This window comes from Passer montanus, unplaced genomic scaffold (assembly GCF_014805655.1).
Source record: "Passer montanus isolate IOZ18808 unplaced genomic scaffold, ASM1480565v1 scaffold101, whole genome shotgun sequence".
NCBI classification, from domain to species: Eukaryota; Metazoa; Chordata; class Aves; order Passeriformes; family Passeridae; genus Passer; species Passer montanus.
The window spans coordinates 1,437,768-1,457,742 of NW_024356616.1; the positions used below are offsets into that span (position 1 = coordinate 1,437,768).

At 44.0% G+C, this 19,975-nt stretch overlaps 3 protein-coding genes across 5 annotated transcripts in view; 1 reads left to right on the top strand and 2 right to left on the bottom strand.

The window, feature by feature from the left end:
• On the bottom strand, positions 1-8,960 carry PLAT (plasminogen activator, tissue type). 2 transcript variants are annotated; one of them, XM_039714787.1, is made up of 14 exons: positions 8,816-8,960; positions 7,581-7,682; positions 7,158-7,197; positions 6,621-6,752; positions 6,195-6,308; positions 5,662-5,836; positions 4,998-5,089; positions 4,564-4,738; positions 4,324-4,421; positions 3,692-3,887; positions 3,049-3,185; positions 2,820-2,960; positions 2,051-2,199; positions 1-1,246 (listed from the first exon to the last, which is right to left on the bottom strand). In XM_039714787.1, exons 2-14 carry the CDS (start codon positions 7,659-7,661, stop codon positions 1,088-1,090), a joined length of 1,689 nt encoding a protein of 562 aa, XP_039570721.1. In that variant the 5' UTR covers positions 7,662-7,682; positions 8,816-8,960; the 3' UTR covers positions 1-1,087. The 2 variants fall into 2 exon arrangements, with proteins under 2 accessions (XP_039570721.1, XP_039570729.1); XM_039714795.1 differs by lacking the exons at positions 7,581-7,682; positions 8,816-8,960 and having other exon boundaries at positions 6,195-6,246; positions 7,158-7,201.
• On the top strand, positions 8,938-19,405 carry IKBKB (inhibitor of nuclear factor kappa B kinase subunit beta). Its single transcript, XM_039714773.1, has 21 exons — positions 8,938-9,079; positions 9,153-9,247; positions 9,864-9,981; positions 10,732-10,801; positions 11,206-11,294; positions 11,759-11,848; positions 12,192-12,316; positions 12,626-12,733; positions 13,033-13,162; positions 13,621-13,815; positions 14,058-14,172; positions 14,495-14,618; positions 14,884-15,035; positions 15,149-15,210; positions 15,673-15,782; positions 16,029-16,078; positions 16,587-16,686; positions 16,831-16,978; positions 17,171-17,298; positions 18,007-18,097; positions 18,597-19,405. Exons 1-21 carry the CDS (start codon positions 8,975-8,977, stop codon positions 18,663-18,665), a joined length of 2,274 nt encoding a protein of 757 aa, XP_039570707.1. The 5' UTR covers positions 8,938-8,974; the 3' UTR covers positions 18,666-19,405.
• Positions 19,393-19,975, bottom strand: part of VDAC3 (voltage dependent anion channel 3) — a 10,129-nt gene continuing 9,546 nt past the window's right edge. For both annotated transcript variants that reach the window (XM_039714826.1, XM_039714816.1), the window contains one exon: positions 19,393-19,886. In XM_039714826.1, the coding sequence (XP_039570760.1) occupies positions 19,795-19,886 (92 nt within the window). In that variant the 3' untranslated portion in view covers positions 19,393-19,794. The remainder of the gene's footprint in view (positions 19,887-19,975) is intronic.

A 19,975-nucleotide genomic window follows, 5' to 3' on the forward strand; every position in this document is an offset into this window, starting at 1 on the left:
AAGTTGCTGTCTGAAAAACTGAAACTAATTGCTTTCTTGGTAATTTTTTTTAGTGTTTCCCAAAAGGAGTGGTGAGCATTTCCTAGAACCTCAGATGAAAATGTCTTTAGGAATGCAGCTGAACCATTTTTGTGTACTGGGTTGGGTAGCATGCTAAGGGCAGTGCTTGGATTATGAAGACAATTAAATACCTCATCACCTTCCTGCTCCTAAAGTATTGATTCTGTCCTTTGGCTTTGTACCCTTGATTTTTAAAGGACCTTGTGGATGTAAATCTAGCAGGCACTTAAAACAGCTACCAATACACTTGTCCTTTGTTTTGCCCTGCTGCACAGAAGAGAACTTTTGTTTCATATCAAATGATAACCATAGAAATTTAATAGTCAAAAAATATGCATTGATTCTGTGGCAGATCAAGTCTGTGTTAAAATTTTTACCTATTATATTACCAGGAGCAAAACCAAGTGAAAGAATAACATGTCCTAATAATTAAGCCATCCTGAATTTGCTCAGAGAATTTAAGCTCAAACTTGGTTAATTAATCAGTTCCAAACAGAAGAAGTAAGTAGTATATTAATCTGGAAATAAGCAGCCCATGCCTACAGCTTTTCTTTCTATTGAGAACCAGCTTCTACTGAAACCAGCTTAATTGGCAAAGTCAAATGGTGTAAGGACAGAGCTTAATGTCTTCCAATTGTACAGCCAAGTAAGGAGGGAGATGAAGTTTTCAGGAAATTAAATGTCCCCTTCACACCCATTCCTAAAACAATATAGCTGCTAAAGAGATGCATGATCTCTCTTGGTTTATTCACTCAGGGTCAGAGTTAATTTTTTATTGTACTTATGTGATTTGATGCAGGGTTAAAGTTTGGTGATGTTGGAGAAAAGGATGATTAGCTTTTAATAACCTGTAATAGGGAGAGTATTATGAGAACATGCCCTTCCCACACATTGCAGTTTGTCTTCCTGTTGTACTCGAAGTCATAAACATCTGGACAAACAGAAAGCCCTGTCAGCATACTTAAAACACCCAGAAGGAAGCTTTGAGGGCATGGTTGCAAGATTGGAAAGGGTTCATTTTTCCTTCTCAGAGCTTCATGGTGTCCTGAATCCAGTCAAGATAACGAACCACGTTTGTGTAAACACCAGGAATGTCTTTGCGGCCGCAGCTGATTCCCCAGCTGATGATCCCGATCAGAAACATGCGATCGTCCTTCATGCACACCAGAGGCCCTCCAGAGTCACCCTGCAGAGAAGCACCAGATTAGTAACAATCTTTCTTTGGTTTTGCATTGCTTTTGCCACCCCCACTGGCTATGTTTACAGAAATACCCTATGCAGTATGTTCACCAATCAAGAGCTCTTAGCACTTTTACCTAAGTCACTTTTACGTTCCAGACTCCCTCAATGCTCCTCTTATGGGGATAGACACAGAAAAATGTAACACTAAAGTGTCTAACTTTGTATGGAGCTCATTTATGAAATACAGATAAAGTATTGAAAGGAAAAAAGAGATTAAGGCCCTTATTCAAGCTAAAAAGATCCAAGGGGTTTTATACTCCTGTGTGTAACAGTAAAGCAAAATTATTAAATAGCTGTTTAAACAGAAAGGATGTGGATTGAATGCACACCTTCATTTTTCCTCATGTCATTGCTCTCTACCACCTTTCAGCCTTTATTCCTCTTTTCTCAACTTTTCAGTAGAGGGCCACCCCCTTCCTTCTACAGAACCTCCTGCTGAGTGTTTTGCATGCTCACATAACAGAAAATACTAGGAAATGCTGGGGTGGGTTTTCCTGTTCAGTTTTGTGGTATTTCCTGTATTTGGGATTTTCAGTCTGTGTTGCTTTGGTTTGATTAAGTGTTCTCTGCCTTCCCCTCCCTGAGGGGTGGGGGAAGAGAAATTAAAGAGGAGCCACGAGTTCTGTTCATCAAAAGTCTACTAGAGCTGCCATGTAGGCAAATGCATAACTTTAAACTATTTTCTGAAGCTTTTCGTTTAATTAGCTCAAAGTACAGAGTAAAGAAAAGAAAACAGAATTGGGTTTACCTTGCAGGCATCATCAAGGTGCCTTGTGTCTCCTGCACATAACATATTGTCTGTAACTGTCCTGTTGTCTAGATACTGTGCTGTGCACCGACTGGCTGGGAACAGTCTGACATGGCCTTCCTTCAGGTGCTCTGAATAGAACGGAGAAACTGGAAGAAAAATGACAATATAAATATGTATATATGTCTGTATATGTGCATATATATGTTTTTTAAAAGTTGCAATTCTGTGTCCATAGTTTAGGGGAGAGTCAACAGAAGTAGCTCTGTGGCTAAACTAAAATTTCCTTGTGAAAGGGTTTTTTTTATATCTTGGGTGTTCCACTTTGATAATCAGAACAGCTTAAATCTAGTTGAGAAACAATACTGTTTCTTCAGCAAGCTAGAGAGCTTTATGCAAACTCCAAATTAAAGACTGCCAGGTTTCTTGGGTGGATAAGTCATCTTTGCATATTTCTATCAATCAAAGTGAACTCACAGGAAATGCCTATGAAAATGCCTTAACTGTATGAAACAGGATCCTAGCTTTTTAACATTGTACTGTGGAGAGTATGAAGGAAGACTACTACTGACAGAACAACCCCTACAACTGACAAAACTGAGATGAATAATTTACAGCAAAACTTGATTTTTAGTAACTCCTATATACATTTTGTAGTGCTCATAGAAGCCAATATGATACATTACACATTCAGTGATGCTAAAGGCTTGAATTCTTTAAGGGCAGAGGACTCAAGCTCTGGATATATAGAGATATATCTTCTACTTACATTCTTCATTTCTGCCATAACCAGAGATCTCACACTCAGTCCAGTCAGGCAGCTGCAGCTCTGGTGTGGGGAGGCAGGCTGCACGGACAGTGCCTGTTTCAGCAGCACACTCTTCTGCATCTGAGTTCAACTGCAACAGAGCTGAACAAGGAAAAAACAACCCCACTTCATTAATCACAAACTTGAGCCAACCATGACCTTCCAGTCACAAAGTCAGAGAAGTTCTTACCAATATCATTGTTTAAATTTTCTGAGTCAAATCTCTGATGCACAGTGTAGGTCTTCACTTGAAACTTCTGTTCAGTTTCCTCAGAAGTTGCTCGGGAAGTCCTACCCAGCACAATCTTCAGCTGATCTGTGCTAAAGCTGAAGCAAAGAGAGTCTGTATTCCTGTGTTTACTAGAGTCAACCCTTCCCTTGAAGATGTGCTATTGGAAAGTCTGTTTTCTTGTTTTAATTTTTTTTTAATTTATTTTTATTTTAGCTCTATTACTACTTTGTTACCCAGGCAGTTTGACTTCAAAGTGACCTATTTTTCTTCATTTTTGTTCTATGTGCTTACTGCCATCAGGGCAAAGCTCCTCTGCCAGCCCCTTGCTGTTCTCAAGTTTCAGATGGTTCTGCTTTGTGTATTGACAACTTTGTTCTCAAGGTATCTGATAATCTCCTGTAGTACCTTAATGCCATCCTGCTAGTTTGCCCAATTAAATGCCTCTCTGTAATGCTCAGCACAATTAACTATAATCTTTAGTGCAGATTTACTGGGATAAAGAGGGCTTTTTCCAAGTCTTTTACCCTCCCAGTAAAGCTAGACTGGATTCTTCTACTTTCCAGACTTTTTTCCCACAGATAGCACTGAATCCTCAACTTACCCTTCCTCAAAACAGTGAGCAGCTGACAAAACCCAGCAGGAGCTGATCAGAACTCCTCCACAGAGGAAGTGCTCTCCAGGCACTCGGCGATACTTGACAAAGATGGCAGCTTGCCATGGGTGAGCTGCAATTTCTGCATAGGAACCACCTTTAGTGCTGAACTGGCGTGCTCTGCGCTGCCGTAAGCCACAGGTGGCTGTGGAACAAACCCAAAAACAGGCTTTTTGTTCAGGCACTCCTGCTTTGAGTTAGGGTTAAGAGCCTCCTAGTCACCAGTCCATGCTGAGGCAGCCTGCCACAAACTGTTTAGCATTTGACTCACCCCTGTTTCCTAGGAAACTTGTATTCTGATTTGAAAAATACAGTAAGGAAACCCTGCCTTTCCTGTTCTCCGTTTCTGCAATCTTCCCTTCTGGCACTTCTGTGAGAGTGGAGCTACAGAATCTCTTTCTGCTCCACAAAAATTTTTCTTGTTTGTTTGTTTAACCCCAGCTCTTTTTTCACTAGAAGATGCTTGAGTGTAATACAGCTTTTTTTTTTTTTTTCTCTCTAGATCTTACTTTAATACAGATGACATGCAGGACAGTAATGCTTCAAAGAAAGAGAAGAACAAGGAGTGCTGGTATCCTTACAAATAGGCAAATTGCAAATAGGCACATTGCAGTACTCCCATGTGAGCTGATTTCCTTTCAGGACATGGCACCAGGGCTTGCTGTCATTATCAGGATTCCTGCAGCATAGCAGAGAGAAGAGCTACTTTTATTATCAGATGTGCAGAGAATTTGCAGAGACCTAAACGTGTCAGACTGTGACCCAAGAGTACTGCAAGGCAGTTTGGTGGGGCTTTTTTAATTCTATAACCAACTACATACCTGCAGAAATTGTGACTACCAAGGCCCAGCTGGTAAGCATCTTTTCTCCAAGCAGTATATAGCTTGCTGAGAAGGATTCCAGAATTCCACTTCAAACAGGTAGCTCCAGAACTGGTAACACTGTGGCTGCCACGGTAATCTGTGCCTCTTCCAGATCTGCAGTTCATGTTCCTAGCTTCAACAAGAAAGCTGCACATTAACAGATTGATGTGAACCTGTCAGTTGTTCCTAGGTGTGATTTCTATCAAGGCATCTATATATTACCTCTGTGTATCTCATTATTTCAGTGTCATAAATACTAAAAGCCTAAATATGATAGAACATGACAGTCTCAATTTCTCAGGCTACAGAAATAGCCCAAGTTCACAGAGAACCCTGATATATGCAGTGAATAATGGAAATTCCAAAGTCCTGTCCCCAACCCCTGCATGTACCTTCTGAACAGGAGGGCACGCTGCAGTATTCCCAGGTGTACCTTCCCCCTTTGTAGATGTAGCACCAAGGTTTGGAATCCTCATCTGGGTTTCTGAAAGAGTCACAATATTATGCATCATTATAAAGCTACTGCCAATAGTGCCATGTAGGCCATCTACTTTGCTAACTTAGTCCTGCTCTGCAGTGAAGACGTGGACTGAACTGTCAGAAGTTGCTAGAATTCCTATTTTAATTATAAAAGTGTGGAGTACATTGAGGTGGAGATGATATGGCAAGTAGCCAGCAGGACTGGACATCATGTTTGGCAGTGCAGTTCATGTACAGGAAACACTATGTTTTTACAGTTTTGACCAGAATTTGAAGCAAGAGGAAACTGAATTAAAACTGGAGTTTAGAGAGGGCTGGGAAGGGTCAAGGGAAAGACTGAGGGGTGAGAGATACTTGCATTTTGTAGTCTGCCATAAACATCCAGACTAGGAAAATCTGAAGTTCAACTGTGTCTACAGATGTTGCAGTTACTGCTCAAGGGCTGCCCAGTATCTGCACCTGTGCAGAGTGCTGCAGTCTGATTCCAAGCAGGGAACAATCAGCCATTCTTTTGCTTCAGGCTCTTTGAATGGGCTGATTCCTGTGGCTCTGACCTGTGTGCCATCAGCCCCTCACCTGCAATATTTGTGATTGCCCAATCCCAGCTCAGCAGCATCCTCTCTTTGGCCAGTGTACATCCAGTTCACCAAGCCACCACTATTCCAATTTAAACATTCAGTTCTACTCTCCGTCATGCTCCAGGTACCCCTATATGTTACTCCAGTGCCTTCGTAGCATTTAGCTTCAGTATCTGAACAAAAGGGAACAAAATGTAAGGACAGCATCCAAATTCTTTCCCAGACATCTTCCCTAGTCTCTGTTCTGTTTAAACTTGGCTCTCAGACGTCTTGTCTAATAAGTCAGTGAAAATGCTCTGTCAGGCAGACTGTAAGTGTACGTGAAGGTCTTCAGCTGCAAAATTCACAGTTTTATTAAGAGACACCTAAAACAACCCAGGTGTCCTTAAGGTTCTCTGTAGTATTAGCTTTAGAATAAAAAAACCCCAACTTATTAGAGAGCCTAGCCTACAGCAGGAGCTTCTGGGTACCTCATCCTTGTGCTCTGCACAGCTAACATCATTCTCACAGCAGTTGATGTGGTATACTCACCTATTTCACACTGCTTCCCTGAGAAACCTTGGCGGCACTGACAGATGAAGAGCTGTGGGGAATAATATGCCTGTGAACATTGGCCCCCATTGTAGCATTTATTTCTAGTGCAGACTGTGGAATAAGCAAAAGTCAGGAAATACTGTTAGATTTCACAGAAGCAACAAGCTGCCAATGTACACACACCTTTAGTTTTCCTGTCAGTCTCCTTTAGCCTGTTCTGTTTTTCCCTACCCACCTGTTATTGCCATGTTCTTACAGCCTTTTTATGCTTCCATTCTTTCTTTGGTTTTGTTTTCATTTCTATCCTCTACTATTCCCAGACAAATTTTCTGTGCAGTAACCATGGCCCTGACTGTGGAGTTCTTCTTTAGGATGATTAGATGGACAATCTGTCACCATTTCCTTTTTCTTTGTCATACATACCTCTGACAGGCACAGCGTGGCAGCGACTCCGACCATTGTCACACCTACAGTATTCTATTCTGCTCCCTGACAGCCTCAGCCAGGTCCCCCTGTGTTGGTAAATTTCTGCAGATGAATGATCTGTGCAAATGGCTGCAATCAGAGAAAGGAAATCCTCTTTTAGAGATTCAGGGAAAAGACCTGGCTGAGCAAAAGGACTCCCTTCTGTTTCCAGGAGAAAAGTACCTGTGATGGGAGCATCTGTCTAAGGGGTTGCCCTTTTTCCTTCTCAGACCACAACTGTCCCATCTCTCTCTCTGCTGTGCTGCCAGATGTATTATTCCACTATTGACTGGCCTCTTTTTATTTCAGGAAGAGCAGAGAGAGGGGAAAACTTTGTTGTGGATGGTATTAACAGTCTGGTATTTTGGCTTCTGAATATCTCATCCACATAACCATGACAAAAAGCTTTCAGGCTCTGTTTCTTCAACATCATTTGCTTTCCCCTCCCGTGTTCATGCTGCTCCAGCTAACATGGTTTTAGTTAGCCTGGCTTACCTCTAGGTCTGGCTCCTCGTTTGAAACGCATGTGTAAGCCCTGCAAGCACAGAAGGTTAATTCTGTGAGTAACTGCTCTCTTAAAAATATGAGACAACAAGTACCTTCAAAGAGTCACTCCTTTTCTTGAGGGCAGGTAAATCAGGGAAGCTCTGAGGAACTGTCTGCCCTCTTGTCAGACAGTCCAGTGAAAAGTGCCTCTAGTACCTCAGGATGGGTTCCTAAGAATTGTAAATCATTTAGTTGCCACGGATTACCAGGTGATTGCTTGTCACTCAGATGTAACATTTATTCCTCTGACTTCTAGTGAGCTAAGCAGATTCTCCTTCTGCCTGATGCAGACAGCTGGAGTCAACGGTGAGGAAGTGCTGCTGAAAATACAGGGAGATGGCAAGAGAATTATTTGATGCATTAGTCCCTTACCTGGCACTGGGCAGTCATGATTACTCCCACCAGCAGAAGGAGACAGGGGAGTTTGCCCTCCATTCTGAGTGTTTTCCACATCAGATCCAAATCTCAAATTATCTGTAGAGACAAAAATAAGATGTGTTGAACAAAGGAGTTTTACAGTGTGAATGGAGTCCAAGGTGTAACTTCAAATGAAAGTTTTAAATTACACAAGTTCTTTTTACACATTTTCAACCTGTCACTTCTCAGCTGTCTGGTCTAATTATCCTGGTCTTCCTGGGGAAACTGCCAGGCTGGACCCAGATGTGCTTTTACTTGATAAAGTTAGAAACCTGACAAGCTAAAGCACACTCTTTTATGTCTGGAGGAAACTGAGAAGGTGTTTCCTGGATCACTGATCCCCAGTGGGAGATTGTGAAGGTGTGATGTAGATGTGGTGGACTCCCCCTGCTTTGAACAAATCCATTTTCTCTCTTCCTTTTAAAATATAATACCTCCTCTACAAACCAAGAGGTGGGAGTGTGATAGAGTAGCAGGCACAAGATACAGGCAAGAAAATACAATTTAATTTCCAGTCTCTAGGATTGCCCTGAAGTTCCAAATATTTTTAATAGCATTCAGGCACTGTTGCCCACACTATCACCTTTTTATCATCCATGTTATATGCAGAAAGCTAACCCAATTATTTGAGAAAACAACTATTTCCAGAAATCATGAGCTCAGACTCTGTTTATATAAAGCCAGAGAAGGCAGCTGGAATACAGCTGGTGAAATATGATAGCTGAGTCATAAATTGAGATTCAAGGCTAATATGGAGAAAGACTCTGTGGTGTTTTTTCGTAGTTTTGTCATTGGGTTTTTTTTGTTGTTTGTCTGTTTTAGAATTTGTTCAAAGCAAAAGGCACAAATAGTCCAGTTTCTATAGCATTACCAGGAGTACAACAGGAGAATTTTGGATATGATTTATCATCTCAGGCTGCAAAAAGAGGGGACTTAAGAGATGTGGTAGATCTCGGAGCGCACTTTCCATCCCGTAATGTTGCGCGCCTTTGCAGCGGCATTAAAGTGCATTAAAGCACCTCATGCCAGCCAGCCGGGGAGGACGAAGCATCCAAACCCGATGCAATGCCCAGAACAGCGCTTTGTCTCGGGCGGCGCGGTGAGAAAAGCAAACCCCGCGCTGCCGATTGGCAGTTTTTAGACATGCTGCGTGAAGAAGACGCTAACTCCGCGATTTAGATTCTACTTACACAGCCCGCGAGGCGCCCTCTCCTCGCACGCCGAGCCCCGGCGGCCGCGGCTCGGAGCGGCGCCGGGCGGGCCGAGCGCCGGCCCCGCGCTCCCCTCAGAGGGCGGCGCTCGCTCCGGAGGCGGAAGCGCAGCTCCGGCGGAGCGGAGCCGGGCCCGCCATGAGCCGCCCGCCCGCGCTGCAGCCGCTCACCTGCGGGCCCTGGGAGATGCGGGAGCGCCTCGGCACCGGCGGCTTCGGCAACGTCATCCGCTGGCACAACAAGGTAGGGCGGCGGCCGGGCCCGCGGCGCCCCGGCTGGGGCCGCGCGCTCAGCCCGACCCGTGCTGCGCCCACAGGAGACCGGCGAGCAGGTGGCCATCAAGCAGTGCCGGCAGGAGCTGAGCCCGCGCAACCGCGACCGCTGGGCGCTGGAAATACAGATCATGAAGCGGTGAGGCGGGTGCCTGGGGCCGAGCCCCGTGTGGAGGGCCGGGCGCGGAGCGGAGGCGGCCGCGGAGCGGGAGGGAGCAGAGGGACGTGTGAGGGAGAGGCTGCGGCCGCCCGGGGATCCCCTTCCGGGAGCTGCCGGCCGCAAGTTTGTGGAAATTCACGCCTGAGGAGACTTCGCCTTGTGCTGCGTGAGGCTCTCGGGGCTCACGGTGCCGTCTTTGGTTCTCCTGCCGTGCCCGCAGCCGCTGCTTTGCCTGACTTAATGTCTGTGCTGGGGCAGTCCCGTGGGGTGTTGGAGGAACATTTTCGGGTGTAGTGGTCTGATTGGAGTTTGGGTTTTTCTAGACGGTGGCAGCAGGCTGTCTTGCACTCCTTTGCAAGGCTTGTTGCTGTTCCTCCTGGGCAGATCTGTAGTGCATGTGTGTCAAAGAAACACATGGCTTGCACATGATATGCCAGGAGTTGGAATGAGTCTAGATCCATGAAAGATGCAAATCTTTAGAATTCACTAATTGAGTTTCTAAAAGGATTTGTGACCATGTAGGACTTCAGGAGCATGTGAAGCTGTATAGCAGTTGCAGAGCATCGTGTGTACTTGGCTAATTTTTGTTCCACAGACTGAACCATCCCAATGTGGTGGCTGCCCGCGATGTCCCTGAAGGGATGCAGAAGCTGGCACCAAATGATTTGCCATTGCTGGCCATGGAGTACTGCCAAGGTGGAGACCTCCGTAAGGTGAGGTCCCTGGGGTGGTTACCAAGGAATGGATCAGCTTCTGATCTTATCCTACTGAAGTTTTCCCTTAAAACCTTTGTTTTCACATCCTTATGCTTCCTAATTGTCGTCATGGCATCAAAAAGGTGTTGTGGCTTGGTCCTTGATATTGTGTTCAGCTTTTGAAGACTTAAGTGCTTTGTGAAACTCTTTTTATTTTTTTGGATGCAAGTGACACTGTGAGGAGTTTGCACATCAAGAATGATGTGTAAGGGATGTGCAACAGTATGTGAGTATGGCCAAGACCATTGTAGGGCAGGTGCATCTGTAGGCTGTACCCTTCCTGAAAGTGATTAACTCCTGCCTGTCACAGGAATAAATAACACATGGTAGTTCTAATCCTAAGGCTTTTCTGACCTTTGCTATAATCTGCCCACAGCTAAAACACAGACCTTAGGCCTGAGATTGGAGTTGATACTGGCAGGCACAGGGGAAATGGCAAAGAAGGGTGGAACAAACAGAAGGATGAGAATGGGATGACAGTGACTTCTTTCACCTGCTCCTTTATCCTCTCATGCAGTTAAACTAAGGCTGTTTTAATTACAAAGCTGTAATTGCTGCAACCACAGGTCACAGTCCATGGAGTTTTGTGCTTCTGGAGAATTTAATTGCTGTTGCTGAAATTTCTTGCATCCCTGAGAATTGGTGGGACTGTGGGCCTCACTCAGGATAGAGGAGGGAAAGACTGCATTCTGTGTTGCTTACTTGCAGTACCTGAACCAGCTGGAGAATTGCTGTGGCTTGCGGGAAGAAGCTATCCTTATCTTGTTATCTGACATTGGTAAGTGGTAGCAATACCTTCAGTTGTCTGGGCTATGGAAATCCTTTCAGTCCTGAATCTACTCTCCAAATATACAGCAGTGACCTCAGTGACTCCATTTTAGACTGACCTTTTGTCATCTTCATCATCTACCAAAAGTGTTGGGAGTCTGGGGAGGTCCTTGCCTACTAGAATCTAGCCAGTGTTACTACAGTTTAAAGAAAGGATGTGAGGGAACACCCAGACAGAGAACTCAGTTGTGTCCAGAGTTCTGTGATGCTAACTTTCCACCTTGCACTTAGTGTTTGATTGTACAAGGTTTGATGTGAAAGCCATGCTTTTTACTAGATAGAGCTGAATCCTTGCTGAGCTCGTGCTAGGTACTGCTACTTATGCTCTTACAATTGGCTTTTTCTGTGTCTCAGCTTCTGCTCTCAGATACCTTCATGAGAACAGGATCATCCACAGAGACTTGAAACCAGAGAACATTGTGCTGCAGCAAGGAGAGCAGAGGGTAAGCAGGAAGCAGTTGTCTCTGCCTGCACAGACAAGTAAGCTTACAAGGAACATGCATGTGCTTCATGTATGCAGTTACATGGTCCCTCTGCAGGAGCACTCAGGCCAGGATAACACCTGTCTCAGGTCACTGTGTCAGGTGAACAGTATTCTGTGTGCAGCTGAGACATTGTATTAGACATCTGTTAACACTTGAAATTGTGATTTTCAACTATTAAGAGCCAGACTGTACTGATTGATCTAAGATTGGAAGGAGCTGGATGCATAACTGCTAAGTGTGCTGTGACACCTTCAAATTCATTGTGGTTTTAGGAATTTACAGTAGCCTCCCATTTCTACTTTTGTCTCTTCACTGGCACCTTTCTGGTGTAGCTTTGAAGAGCTGAACCTTTTCTTTCTTCTGTATGATGTGCTTTTAACAGGACTTCAGTGTAGCATTCCATTCTCTGTTGTGTGTTTCAGTTAATACACAAAATCATTGACCTTGGTTATGCTAAGGAGTTGGATCAGGGTAGCCTGTGCACATCCTTTGTTGGGACTCTGCAGTACCTGGTAAGAATGGAATTCAGCCAGAAAAGCAGCTACTGCTTTCTAGTGGGGTAGAATTAACTGTTGTCAAGCTTTGGGCTGGGATGAAGTACTTGTGTATGTATTTGTGGTGTTGAAGCTAGCAAAGGTGACTTCTTTTTTGCTGACAGTGGGTTTTCTGCTAGCTGTTTCTGTTATAAATAAGCAGGAGTGCCAGCAACCAGGAATGCTGCTCACTCCAAGAGGGTCTCAAAGCGTGTGTGAGGCAGCATTCAGTAATGTCTTTAATAATTTCTACAAATGGGATGTTAAGGGATGGAGAAAGCTCAGAGCTGGGTGGCTTTGTCTCATGTGTGTAAACTCTCAGGCTCCAGAGCTGCTGGAGCAGCAGAAGTACACAGTGACAGTGGATTACTGGAGCTTTGGCACGCTTGCCTTCGAGTGCATTACAGGCTTCCGACCATTCCTGCCCAACTGGCAGCCAGTGCAATGGTGAGTGAACCATGGTGGGCATGGTGTGACTTCCCTGTTTACAGGAAGTAGAAGTGTGGTCCCTTCATGCTGAGGATAATATCCCTGTGCTCCTTGCCCTTATGACCCCCTTCACAGGAGTTTGACCCCCTGAGCAAGTTCAGTATTCCTGATACTTGCCTTGTGGGATAAGGGCTGACTCCTGCAGGGCAGATAACAGAAACCAAAGTGGCATCTGTATTATGTCTGTCAAGAGCAGCTTTAAGAGCCTACTAACAGCAGGATGGGAAAGGCAGGCAATTGTTTCACCATTGTGCTTGCTTACATTAGGCATGCAAAAGTGCGTCAGAAGAGTGAGCTGGATATTGTTGTTTCAGAGGACTTATCTGGAGAAGTCAAGTTTTCTAGCAGTCTGCCCTGCCCGAACAATCTGAACAGGTGAGTGCTAGAAATTGCTGTGCTGAGATAAACTGATTCTTCTGCAAAAGGACCAAGATTCTATTATATGCCTTACTGTGTTAATCTGTAAATAAATTGAGTGCATGACACAGGCAGTACTATTGTCACTTGTCAGTCTTGTCACTTATCAGTCTTGGTTTCTGCCTTCTAAACACTGCATTTGTGATAGGGAGAAGTGATGGGGGAGTTTTGTTAGTCCTCCCACACAGAACAGGCCATATGGTTACTGCAAATGCACTTTTACTTCTTCTGATCTCCTTCTGGTTTTTATTGCTCAGTGTTTTGTCTGGGAGGCTGGAGAAATGGCTGCAACTCATGTTAATGTGGCACCCACGTCAGAGAGGTACAGATCCTACGTACGGACCCAATGGGTGTTTCAAAGCTTTGGATGACATTTTGAACTTGAAGGTAAGCAATGGCTCCATATTGCCCTGAAAAGTTTTCCAGAGAGTAGTTGCCTGTAGTCTGTGAGAGGAGAGTCTTGAATCATAGACTTAGGAGGAAGAGTGAGGCAGAAACTCGTAGAACTGTCTTCTGACTGTCAGTGACAGGTGCTCTCCTCTTGTTTCTTTGAGGACAAATACTCCCTGAGCTTGTTAGAGCAGTGGATAGCTTCTGTGCATGCTTAGTTCCATATTCTGATAGAGGATTCTACAGCTGAAGGTATTTAGTTGCTGTGTGACCTCTCACTTGATGGAGGACAAGAGCTTTGCCATAGTGTTAGGAAGTAACTGCAGAGTGACTTCTTGAGTCTGCCAAGTGCTCTGAACAGTTTTTTGGTGGTCATTGTCTCAGTCCCTCAATCTCTCCTCTAACATGAGCAATGTATCTTCAGCCTTTCTCATGCCATGCTACTCTTCTTGTAGTTGCTTCATGTTTTGAACATGGTTACGGGAACTGTGCACACCTACCCTGTGACAGAGGAAGAGACTCTGCAGAGTGTGAAGGCCAGGATTCAGGCAGATACAGGAATTCCAGAACAAGACCAGGAACTACTGCAGGAAGCAGGACTTGCATTGTTTTCTCAGAAGTTGGTCACTAAACATACAGCTGATAGCAAGGTGAGTCTGGACACTCCCTTTCTTACTTTTGAGTAAATCAGAAGACTCTGCTCTCACTTTGGGATCACAGAACTTGGCATACTTTTGCCATGGTAACCTCACAGCCCTAACAGCCATTGTAGCATAGGCACCCTGTTGCCTTTGGTATTTCTGAGTTTAGCTGAGGAGGACTGTTCTGTTTATGGTGTTACCAAGGCTTGCTTTTCCAGAGAAAACCCAGTTGGGTCTTTTGTCTTCTGCAGGTGAATGATACTGCAGCTGCAGACACAGACCTTCTCTTCCTCTTTGATAACAAGAAGGTTTCCTATGAGGCTCAGGTGGCCTTGCGTCCTCACCCAGAAAGTGTTGACTGCATCCGTAAGGACTTTGTCTGGCATGAATGTGAAGGGGGGTCTGTGCTGAGAGCAGGGTCTGTGTTCTGTGTCATGTACAAAGAGCAGAGGGAGCTTTTGCATCAAGAAGCAGTAAAATGGACTGTCATTCATTCCGTTTATCAGAATAACTGAATAAAGGAAGTGTTTGATTTTGATGTACTGGGGGAACTGCACAGGGGTTATCCAGCTCCAGGCTTTGCAGGCCCCTCAAAGGAGCAGTATTTTGGTCTGTTTTGTGATAACACAACCTTCCATCTTCATGTTGATATGTACATTTCCCTTTTCCCCACCTCCTCTGTTTCCAGTCCAGGATCCAAAGAAGAACCTCCACTTTTTCCAGCTGAGGAAGGTGTGGGGTCAGATCTGGCACACAATCCGGATGCTGAAAGAGGACTGCAACAGGCTTCAGCAGGGCCAGCGAGCAGCCATGTACGGTGGCTTGTCTCTAAAATACTTACCTCTGTCTCTAAAATACTTATCTCTGTGCTCTGGTGAAAGGGAAGACACAAATGGCACCCTGTTGGAATGGGGAAGCCCGTGATTGGAGCTGTAAGCAATTAATGAAAAGCTGAGTTAGCCCTTTGGGACAACTGCGTTTGTCCTCACTGCTATCTCAAGTGTCTGCTGTGGATGTAAGTGGAATCCTGGTGGGTTTTTATTTTTGGAGGCTAATAGGACCTTCTTGTCCATGCAGGATGAATCTGTTGCGTTACAACAGCACCCTCTCGAAGATGAAGAACTCAATGGCCTCCCTTTCTCAGCAGCTGAAAGCAAAGCTGGACTTCTTTAAAACAAGCATCCAGATCGATCTGGAAAAGTATAAAGAGCAGATTGAATTTGGAATTAGTGAGTATAGCATCTGGCAAACAGGTCTTTTCATGCCTCTTATCCTCACAAAAACCCTTTCTCCTTTCTCTGTGAACCTGAGGAAGCCAGTCACTCTTCTTTGCTTCCTGTAGCTTCTGAGAAGCTGCTGTTTGCCTGGAAAGAGATGGAGCAAGCTGTGGAACTTTGTGGGCGGGTATGTTTCTAAATCTATCTGCTTATCATAAAGAAAAGAGGCTTGTTTTTATTATCTCCCCCCTCCTCCTCCATTTTCTTCACTGTCCCTGCCTTAAATAGAAACTCCTTGTGTTTGGACTGATTCCAGATTTCACATTGCCTTGGTTTGCATGGCACCATTTTTGTCCATTACTAGTACTACATACATGAAGCTTATTCTGTTGTGAGGCTTAGGGGGAAAAGGGAGATCTTGGGGAAACCCCAAAAATATCTTGGAAGTTGTTTTATCTAACAGCACTGACCTCCTTGAATTGAAGTGACTCATATTCTCATTTGTCTTTGACCAAGGCTGCTGTTTGTGTCTTGCAAACAGCAATAAATATGTGTTTAGAAATATGAATGAGAAAGAAGAACCAATGTGAAGTGGTAGTGTCCCTAAGTATGAGACTGTTCTGTTGCTTATGTTCTACCCTGCTTTCAGGAGGATGATGTGGACCAGTTGGTGAAGAGGATGATGGCCCTGCAGACAGACATTGTGGACCTGCAGAGAAGCCCACTAGGTCGTAAACAAGGAGGAACACTAGAGGATTTGTGAGTTGAACTGCCTTGAGCTTCAGATGCAGGAGTGTTTCCAGTTTCCTCTGACTAGAGGACAATGAAAGGGCTGTTAGTTCCACCCAAATTATGGGGGACTGGAATGACTTCAACACTAAATATGGCTTTTGACTAACTGTCATTGGTCTGAAGTGGCAGACAGGCATAGAAAAGATGAGTTCTCAAACTATTTGTTCTTAATTTTGGTTCTTTGGAAATCCTTTTTTTTCCTTTTTATTCTAGAGAAGAACAAGCCAGAGAGCTGTACCGAAGACTGAGAGAGAAGCCAAGAGGTAAAAGACCCTTCAGCTCAAGATCAGCTTGTTTTTTGTGGATATTAACTTTGGAGATGTAGCAATGATCATTGAGAAAATGATCTGCATTCTAGGCCTGCCCAGACACTGGCAGCACATGGGCTCTCCTGGACTTGCCTTTTTTTCAAGAGGGGAGTCATTTTCACACTAGGCCAGCCTCCCTTTCTTGGTGCTTTGTAAAGTGTTCTCAAAACTCCTCTGGAGCTCTTCTCAGAGCAGGCTGTTGCCACAAGCATATGCTGCTGCCTCTGTGTAGGAAGGATAAAAGACAAGGCTGTTCCTTTGATGCAGCCTCAACTCTCCTTTTCAACTTTTTTAAATTTTGAAGAAGGTGGCCAAAATTCAGTGTAATTCATCCCACTCAAACTTGCACATCCTGAACTTTGGATGCTTGAGGATTGAAGCAGTAGTGGAAACAAGCCACTAAGACCCTTCTCACTGTGCCCTATAAACCTACCTTTCTGTGTAATACTGACTGTCATTCCAGATCAGAGGACCAGTGGTGACAGCCAGGAAATAGTACGACTGCTCCTGCAGGCAATCCAGACCTTTGAAAAAAAAGTTCGAGTCATTTATGCTCAGCTCAGGTGAGCTTTGTTGAGAGAAGGTTTAAAACTCAGTGCATACAGCTAATGAGATCTTGCAGTGTTACAGGAAATAAGTAACTTCAGGAATGTTCTCCTACTGCAGTGGCCCACATGTGATCTGATTAGTTTTTTACTTTTTTATAGTAAAACTGTAGTTTGCAAACAGAAGGCATTGGAATTGTTCCCCAGAGTGGAGAAGGTGATGGCTCTGATGAGTGAAGATGAGGAAACAGTTGTTAGGCTTCAGGAGAAGCGACAGAAAGAACTGTGGAACTTGCTGAAAATTGCTTGTGTAAGTAAAAGAAAAACTCCACTTTAACCCAAGAATATGGTTTGTAGCATAGATAACTGAAATAATAGTAGATTGAGTATGTCCTATTTATTTTGAATTCATATTAAGGCCAGGTTCCAGGTTGTCTCATATTCCTGGCTGCTGAAAACTAGTGGAAATAATTGCACTCTGAATATTCTGTGTTTTCTTCAGAGTAAAGTACGTGGTCCTGTTACTGGCAGTCCAGAGAGCATGAACACATCACGTCTTGGTAGCTCGGGTCAGCTGCTGCTGCAGGTCCCTTCTGGAACATACAATTTGTCAGACTCTGTAAGAAAAAGGTGAGGCAAAGTCTGGAGCTGCTCATGCCAGCACTACAAAGCTGGGCTTTATGAAATAATGGCACACAGGGTTTCTCATATTTTACACTTTGTGTTCAGCTTGTGTTGTCAGCAGTCTTGGTGTACTTGGTACTCAGACTTCCTGGGGCTTGCAGATCTTCCTTACAAAAAGCAGGGAATCATGTATAGCTTCACTTCCCCCTGCTTCAGTAATAATGGGGTTTTTTTTTGTTTTCTTCCTTTAATCTGAGGTGGTTGGGCTCATTTGGAAGTACACTGCCAGCAGGAGCTGTTGAAGCATTGCCATGTGAGGTCACAGTAGCTCAGCTGTATCCTTGAGGAGACTGCTGTAGCCAAATGTGTAGTTCTGGCTTCCTTAAATCAACTGGCTCACCACTTGGAATGAGACACCTTTTTTGTTTATTTGCATGTTGCTCCATCCTTAAGTTTATAGGCTTCTCAGCTTTTTGTCTAGCAGTAGTGGTTCCACATGAGAACCCAATCCCATCCTGGAATACATTTCCTTTCCCCTGTGTAGTAACTCAGGCGCTGCCACCAACTTTTCAAGCTGCAGTATGAATTACAGGCCTGTGACCTGACTGACTTCAGTGTTCTGCAGCTTATCTGCCAGAAATATTTCATGATGATAGAGGCAGCACCTGTTTAAACTGTCACAGCAATTAATAGTGTGATAATTGCTCCTTTCAGTGAGGAGCTACTGCTGGAATCCCGGAAACTTTGTAGCCAACTAGAAAATGTGATGCACGACACAATGAAGGATCAAGAGCAGAGTTTCTTGGTAATGTATTCATTCTTCTATAAATGGACTGGGCAAGTGCATGGCTTCAAAGTTCTGCTTCTGCAACTAATATAGCTAATTAACATCTGCAATTTACTCCTGGACAAGGGGAGAGCAGGAGCTGCAGGGACAGGAAGCACCTGTTCCCTGATAATCTTTTGACTGACATACTCTGCTTGCCAAGACTGGGAACTTGTGCTGAGCAGTAAAGGATGGGGCAAAGCACTTGGCTGTGCAAAACTGCATGCAAATTTAACATCATTGGGTGGCAGTGCAGTGGTGGGCAGGGATGTTTTATTTAGTGATGCAGAATATTAAAAAGATTGTAAAATACTAGAGTGCAAGTAGGTTAAGTGTTTCCTTGATAGCAGTCACATGGCTTATCAGGAAATTATATTGACCAACTTGTTTACAGTAAATTTTTCCAAAGTCTAACATGCTTTGCCTTTATTCTAGAGAAAGCTCTGTAAGCCAGTAACATTGACCATTTATTCTTTAGGCTCTAGACTGGAGCTGGCTGCAGCTTCAGGTAGAAGAAACAAACAGTCCAGGACAAACGGAGATGTAAGATCACTTTGGATGCCTCTGAAGCCATGCTGCTTTGGGAAGCCAACTGTGAAAAGCTGCTGCCTCTGAGAAGGGAATATCAACTGCCTCCTTCTACTGTCACCAACTGCTTATGTGATACATACGGCCTAGCTTTTAGTATCCACTTCTCAGACACTTTTTCACAAAGATACAGTAGGGAATGCCTGTTCTTAACTGCTTGGAAAATGTTAATTGTGCCTTAAGACAGCAGATACTCTGTCCTGATAAATCTTCCCTTAGGCATCACCTGTGGCTGTTCTGCTGCATTTTAGGTTTTCTGATGAACAATGGATGTATACCCAGTCACTGGCAGATGTCACCTTCCTAATGAACTGTGAACTTAATTTCTTAACTTTGCTGATTTGCACTTTTTTTCTTTAAGTGTAATGGTTGTACTTATCTAATACTTGTTTCCTGTATGGGAACGAAATTATCTAAAACATGTAAACTTTTGGTTTGCTCTTTTTGATGCGCTCAATAACACTTTAATGGAAAAAGTTGCTTTCACTGTGCAGGTCTCTAAAACATGAGAGGTGTAAGAATGTTATCCTAGAAACCACATGAGAAGGAAATCTTCAGTGCACAGGTATCTTGTAACAAAGCATTTGCAGATTATCTATTAACCATGCTTAAAGTTGTATGAAAAGAAAAAACGACCAAAAAACCCAGCTGGATGGAAACTTTGTGAGAGTCAACACATGTCAACCTTGTGTTCTGACCATGACCAATTTATTTCATTCTGATGTAACCCCAAATTTCCACTACAGCACAGAGGCCTCCTTTTATAAAAGGCTGTGAAGTATAGGACATGCAAAATGCAATACAATAGTGGGGACAGGTTGGATTTCCTTCTGTTATTTTTGAAACAGATTTAAAATACAGGGAACTGAAATGTGGCACAAACATCACAACTTCCATGCATGCCTTCATGTGTCTTCCTTTGTTGTGCTGGCACACTCTGGACTTCAGCATTGGGTTCAAGTCATTCTTGGGAAGAGTAGAAAGTTCACACTTCTTCAAATTTCAGAGTAATATTAAGGCTGAAATGCACGGGGTACACTTTTCCTTCATCTTCCAGAGCACCACCAGTGGTTTTACTTAAAGCTGTGTTAAACTTCCAGCTCAAATGCCAGCCCGACTTTGTGACCTCCAGCAGTGAAATTCTTGCCATCAATCAAGCCTGAGAGTGTCAGCTTTACACCTACAAAAACAAGCCATGAGAACCATCACACACTGAGATCCCTGGACAGTTCTCTCTGACCTCACTCATGTGGCTCAGTTGCCACAGGA

Bases quoted from the DNA above. Each gene is read 5' to 3' on its own strand.
- PLAT (XM_039714787.1), bottom strand. From the start codon at position 7,661: ATGTGGAAAACACTCAGAATGGAGGGCAAACTCCCCTGTCTCCTTCTG. The intron at 6,309-6,620 runs GTATGTATGACA...CTTATTCCACAG, and splicing joins CCACGCTGTGCCTGTCAGAG to TCTGCACTAGAAATAAATGC. The intron at 3,186-3,691 runs GTAAGTTGAGGA...TCTTTGCTTCAG, and splicing joins GCTCACTGTTTTGAGGAAGG to CTTTAGCACAGATCAGCTGA.
- IKBKB (XM_039714773.1), top strand. From the start codon at position 8,975: ATGAGCCGCCCGCCCGCGCTGCAGCCGCTCACCTGCGGGCCCTGGGAG. The intron at 9,248-9,863 runs GTGAGGCGGGTG...TTTGTTCCACAG, and splicing joins GAAATACAGATCATGAAGCG to ACTGAACCATCCCAATGTGG. The intron at 16,079-16,586 runs GTAAAAGACCCT...CTGTCATTCCAG, and splicing joins ACTGAGAGAGAAGCCAAGAG to ATCAGAGGACCAGTGGTGAC.